Raw genomic sequence first — 6820 nt, 5'->3', positions numbered from 1 at the left:
TTGTGCTGACACCCAGGATCTACAGTCTCTATAGCATTACACTCCACTTTTTATAATGATCCCATTTTATATATAACCCATAAACTGTGCCAAGCAAACAGATCACAAGTCCCCATTCCCCCGTCACTTTGCAAAGTAATAATTTCCATGTCCAAATCCATTTCTTTTCTACTTGTGAAATCTCTAAGCCATCAGCAAGGAGGATAGTTCACATGAAAACTAATTACATAAAATCAATATTTAATCACAGCACAGCATCCAGATCTTGCAGAAAAAAAATCCTTTTAAAATCTACTGCAATATACAAATTGGCTTCCTCCTCCTTTAATTTACACATGCCAAGGCTTAGATTATTCTTTATTTATTTATTAGGGTTTATTATTTTATGCTATTACAATTTAATGGATTACAGATTTATGTCCTAAGGCTTTACCTGTACAAATATGTTTATTTGTATATTTATTACACACACCTATACACAGATTTAGATAGAAAGATGCAGGCACATAGCATTACCTATCTTCAACAAATATACACACATAATATATTAATGTACATGTAGATGGGCACTGCAGAACATGATAGATATTTAGATAGATTCATGATAGATAGATAGATAGATAATAGATAGATAGAATCCTAGATAGATAGATAGATAGATAGATAGATACATGATAGACAGATAGATAAGAAACATGATAGATAGATACATGATAGACAGATAGATAAGAAACATGATAGAGGGATAGATAGAGACATGATAGACAGGTAGATAAGAAACATGATAGAGGGATAGATAATAGATGGAGAGATAGATAGATAATGGATGGATAGATAGATAGATAATGGATGGATAGATAGATAGATAATGGATGGATAGATAGATAGATAGATAGATAATAGATGGATAGATAGATAGATAGATAATGGATGGATAGATAGATAATGGATGGATAGATAGATAATAGATGGATAGATGATAGATAGGTAGATAGATAGAGAGATAGATAGATAATAGCTAGATAGATAAATAGATGGATGGATAGATAGATGATAGATAAATAGAGAGACATGTGATAGATGGATCATAGATAGATAGATAGATAGATAATAGATAGATACAAACACTCATACTACTATACACCTATACAAATATGACTTACCTGCGACAAAAACACAGATATGCTAATATTGATATTTATAAGGATATTATGAGATATGTGATTGATGGATAGATAGATAGATAGATAGATAGATAGATAGATAGATAAATAGATAGATGGATAGATAGAGGGATAGATAAATAGATAGATAAATAGAGGGATAGATAGATAAATAGATAGATAGATAGAGGGATAGATAGATAAATAGATAGATAGATAGATAGATAGAGGGATAGATAGATAGATAAATAGATAGATAGATAGAGGGATAGATAGAGGGATAGAGGGATAGATAGATAGATAGATAGATAAATAGATAGATAAATAGATAGATGGATAGATAGAGGGATAGATAGATAGATAGATAGATAAATAGATAGATAGGTAGATAGAGGGATGGATAGATAGATAAATAGATGGATAGATAGATGGATAGATAGAGGGATAGATAGATAGATGGATAGATACTATAGAAAGATAGAGGGATAGATATATAGATAATGGATAGATAGATAAATAGATGGATAGATAATGGATAGATAGATGGATAGCTAATGGATAGATAGATGATAGGTAGATAGATACAGGGATAGATAGATGGATAGATAATGGTTAAAGACAACATAATGTTGTTTGTATTTAAAAATAAATAAATATATATACAATTGTCCTTTTCCTTAAAATGTGGGTGCCCAAACATTGTGAGACCTTTTGGTATAGTCCATAGAATTCTCCATACACTTTATAAATGAGCAGTCTGTGGTACCTACTTTATTGCTCTATTCCTCAGTCCCCACATTTTCTGTATTTTCTTCCTATTCTCTGTATGTAGGACGTGTCAGTGCAAATAAGAGATTGTCAGGATAAATACCCCATAATAATCAGGGATTGATCACATTATATATATATACAGTATATATGGATTTAGCATCCAGTTATAGTCTTGCTGAATGTTTTTACCATTAAAATTCCATTTACAATGGTGTATATTATACATATAGATCTATATGTATTTCCTTCCTCATATCTATCCATTATCTATCTATCAATTATTTATCTATCCATTATATATCTATCTATCTATCCATCTATCTATCCATTATCTATCTATCCATCTATCTATCCATTATCTATCTATCCCTCTATCTAGCTATCTATCCATTATCTATCCCTCTATCTAGCTATCTATCCATTATCTATCCCTCTATCTATCTATCTATGTATCTATCTATCCCTCTATCTACCCCTCTATTCACTATCTATCTATCTATCCCTCTATCTACCCCTCTATTCACTATCTATCTATCTATCTATCCCTCTATCTATCCCTCTATCCACTATCTATCTATCTATCTATCTATCCCTCTATCTATCCCTCTATCTACCCCTCTATTCACTATCTATCTATCTATCTATCCCTCTATCTATCCCTCTATCCACTATCTATCTATCTATCTATCTATCCCTCTATCTATCCCTCTATCTATCCCTCTATCCACTATCTATCTATCTATCCCTCTATCTATATATCTATCCCTCTATCTATCCCTCTATCTATCTATCTATCTATCTATCCCTCTATCTATCCCTCTATCCACTATCTATCTATCTATCCCTCTATCTATCTATCTATCTATCCCTCTATCTATCCCTCTATCTATCTATCTATCTATCTATCTATCCCTCTATCTATCCCTCTATCCACTATCTATCTATCTCTCTATCTATCCCTCTATCTATCCCTCTATCTATCTATCTATCTATCTATCTCTCTATCTATCTATCCCTCTATCCACTATCTATCTATCCCTCTATCTATCTATCCCTCTATCTCTCTCTGTCCCTTTCTCTGCAGGCAGAGCTGTACGTCCATGTACACATAGTGGCCAGAAGTTGTGTGCAGAGCGCCCATTACCGGAGCTGTCCCCCGTCCTGTGCCCTCCTCATTGTGGCAGGGCTGTTGTGAGGCAGAGCCAGTGACAAAGGCTCCGGGCTGCTCTTGCTGCCGGCGGCTGTAGAAGTCTCCTGCGCCGTCTCCCTGTGTCGCCCCCTCACTACCTCGCCACCCCCTTACTACCTCGCAGCCCCCCGCACTGCCTCGCAGCCCCCCTTACTACCTCGCCACCCCCTTACTACCTCGCCACCCCCTTACTACCTCGCAGCCCCCCGCACTACCTCGTCGCCTGCGAGGTGCACGGTCTGGTGTCATGTGCCCGGACCACCTTATCCGCCGTGGCCCCGCCCCCTCCGTGCGATCACATTGGCTGGGGCCGCTGTGAGCGATTCATCGCTGAAATGCAAAACTTGTTGCTGGCGCACGGGGCTGAGGACACAGTGCGGGAGCTCACACCGGACTCGGACGCCGCAGCACCGGGCAGCTCCTGCCATGCAGGTGGCACGGATGAGAGTTGCAGCCAGTCGGATGTGCAGGCAGTGAGCGGAGGGTGACTTGTGCCCTGCACCGGGTGCCATTGCCAGCAGGCCCGGCACACTGCACCATGTGAGCTGGTCGCACTCGGACCCCGCACACGGTGTCACCGGAGAGGACTGTCATGACTTATTGATCCGTGTGTGGAATTATGTTCGGGCTGGAGCAGTTTGAGCCACAGATCAATAGCAGAAGCGCTGGCCAAGGAGACAGGAGCTTCCCCCAGCCCGGGCTGAACATGAGCTCCCACTTCAAGAGCCCTGCATTCCACTCCGGGGGCACGGCTGCCGCTGTGGACCCCTCTATAGGAGCTATGACCGAGCCTGCCATGATGGGCATGAACCTCAACATGAACGGAGAGCCTTATGGGTACCATGCCAGGGGGCACTCCGAGATCCACGCTGGTGGCATGCATGGCTTCTACAACAACCAGCAGCAGCATCATGGGCACCCCAGCAGCCACCCTCACCAGCATCATCCTCACTTCAGTGGCAACTTTGGTGGTCCTGCTGATGCCACAGCATCTTGTTTGCATGGTGGTCGTCTCATGGGTTACAACAATAATCTTGGAAATCAACAAGCCTTTGGTGAAGGATACGAACAGTTGGCAGAGAACCAGGCAGGAGAAGGCTTTGGCCAGCAGAGAACAGGTAACCTACCTGAATTTCAACATCCCAACCCTACTGCCTCTAACCATGCTGTCCCTGCTCCCTGCCTGCCCCTAGACCAGTCCCCAAACCGAGCTGCCTCCTTCCATGGGCTTCCTTCATCCACCTCTTCTGATTCTCATACTTTGGAACAAAGGAGAATCCACAATCAAGGAGGTGTGGATCCACTGGAATACAATTACCCCAGCGATGCCCCAGCGGGACACTTTGAGGTACCTGTCTTTTCTCCTTCTGATTCTGAGGGGCATTATGGTGCTGGGAGACAGGTCTCCACTGGTTCTTTTCCTGGTGCTTCTGTTTTGCCAAGACCTCCTGGAATGGTGGGCATGACTAAGGTTCACCCACAGCAACAGCACGGGGTGTTCTTTGAGAGGTTTGGAGGTACTCGAAAAATGCCAGTGGGCATGGAGCCTGCAGTGAATGCCAGGCATCCCCTCATGCAACAGCAACAGCAGACAGGTTTACTTGCCAGACAAAACTCTTGCCCGCCAGCAATTACCAGGCAGCAGCAAACTGAAGGCAGTACCTCAAACCCAAATCTGCCAGACAATGGACCAGTAATGCAGAACCAGCATTCGCAGTTTGAGTACCCCATTCAAAGACTGGAGAATAGAAATATGCATCCTTATTCTGAGTCAATGTTCAGTATGCAGCAGGGACCTTCTCAGCAACCTCCAAATCAAAGATTGCAGCACTTTGATGCCCCTTACATGAATGTTACCAAAAGGCCCAGGTTTGACTTTGCGAATAACCATGGTGTTGATAACTGTGCTGCCTGGAATAACAGCAGCATTCACAATGCTGGCATGGACAGTCACCTTTCTCCTTCCACCTATCCTGGACTCCCAAGTGACTATACTCCCCAAGTGCCAGAAAGCTTTCCCCCTGGTCCAGCATTGCAGCACCCAGGCCCAGACCACCAGTCCATTCAACAGAGGCAAAACGCAGCAATGATGATTAAACAAATGGCTTCCAGAAACCAACAACAGAGAATGAGACAGGCAAATTTACAGCAATTGGGCCATCACGGGGATGTTAATCAAAGCAGCATTGTCCATGGAGGTCAAGTGGGGACTATGCCACAGCCTAACTTTGATCGTGAAGGGGGAAGGATTGGTAATTTTGACCCTCAAAATCCACATGTGGGTCAGGAAAATGCCTGGTTTCCTGGACCTCACCCACCAGGAGATATTCTGCAGAGGAGGATGGGTGGGTCGAGTATTCCCGCTGATCCCGCGTCCCATGATATAAATTTACAACAGAATGGGTCAAATATGATTTTTAGGCCAGGTGTCAATAGGATGGGTCTTCAGGAGTCATTAGGGATGCCAGGCGAGGGGCACGTTCAGGCCTTACATTCTCCAAATATGCACTCTCAGTTTGGAAACAATATTACTAACTTGGCTCAAATGCAGTCACCGGGTGGAGGGGTGGGCATGAATAGTACTACAACTGAACGGAGAGGACCCCCAGATTTCACAACACCAGGTATAGGACAGCAGTCAGGGTTTCCATTTGTTGGATCAAATAGACAGTCAACACCACATAACCCAACAGGTGTAAATTCATCCCCAAGTTCCTACCCACCTCAGTCAGATTTCCAAGCAAGCCAGCGCTCCACAGCTAGCAAATTGGGAGCACTGTCCCTAGGTTCATTCAATAAACCTGCTGCAAAAGAAAATATGTTTGGACAAAGCTGTTTAGCTGCCCTTTCCACAGCCTGTCAGAATATGATTGCTAGCTTAGGTGCCCCAAACCTCAATGTAACATTTAATAAAAAAAGTCAGGCCGAGGGGAAAAGAAAGCTGAGCCAAACGGAGAATGAACTAAATAACAACAGTGGAAATGGTACTAATTCTGAATATTTCCCTGGGGGCTCTTCTCAAGCCAGTCAGGGGCCTGGTGCTTCCAGTAATAACAGCAAACCTGCAGGGCAAAATGGGGCATCCCAACCCACACAGGGAGAAACAAGTCTTTCCCCAAACTACAATATTGACGTGACTCCTGGCAATGATGGCAAACCAGTAACTGGTGGTGGACGTGGGAGGGGAAGGAGAAAAAGAGACAGTGGACATGTGAGCCCAGGTAATTATTTTGATAAATATTCTGCAGACAGTGGGGCCGCTGTTGTCAGCCCAGGGCAACAGGGCCAGTCTGCAAATACAGTTGAGCCTGGTGGGACACAGCATGACAAGCCTTTGACTTCTCCATCTTGGGCTAAAGGTGGTGAGCTACTACTTGGTGATCAACCGGACCTCATGTCGTCTTTGGACAGTGGAATTCAAAGTGTGACTAAATCAGATAGTAGCTCACCTCATGTTGACTTCTCTGAAGATGTCAACACTACATATGGCAACGAAGATGAAGTTTCTTCTAGTTCAGATAACAACATATCTAAACCAAGTAACTGTCCTTTGGTAACAGGGTCTCCAAAAATTCAACGGAACGAACATGGACTTCTTAATGGACAAAAACCAATGGGTCTAAGTATTCTAAATAACACTACCTCTCTCCCGGACAGTTATGGGTTGAGCAGTACTGGAGCTGGCCACCCTGGCACT

General features: G+C 43.1%; 1 protein-coding gene across 2 annotated transcripts in view; it reads left to right on the top strand.

Annotated features, from left to right (window-relative positions):
* Positions 1 to 3463: 3463 nt before the first annotated feature.
* Positions 3464 to 6820, top strand: part of MN1 (MN1 proto-oncogene, transcriptional regulator) — a 68170-nt gene continuing 64813 nt past the window's right edge. For both annotated transcript variants that reach the window (XR_012724945.1, XM_075320089.1), the window contains exon 1: positions 3464 to 6820. This exon is cut by the window's right edge and continues 364 nt beyond it. Coding sequence is in view for 1 of the 2 variants with exons in the window: in XM_075320089.1 (XP_075176204.1) it covers positions 3743 to 6820 (3078 nt within the window). In the remaining variant the exon portion in view is untranslated.

This window comes from Anomaloglossus baeobatrachus, chromosome 1, assembly GCF_048569485.1.
Source record: "Anomaloglossus baeobatrachus isolate aAnoBae1 chromosome 1, aAnoBae1.hap1, whole genome shotgun sequence".
Taxonomy (NCBI): domain Eukaryota; kingdom Metazoa; phylum Chordata; class Amphibia; order Anura; family Aromobatidae; genus Anomaloglossus; species Anomaloglossus baeobatrachus.
The sequence above is the reverse complement of the archived record's forward strand: the minus strand, read 5'-3'. Positions and strand labels throughout refer to the sequence as shown.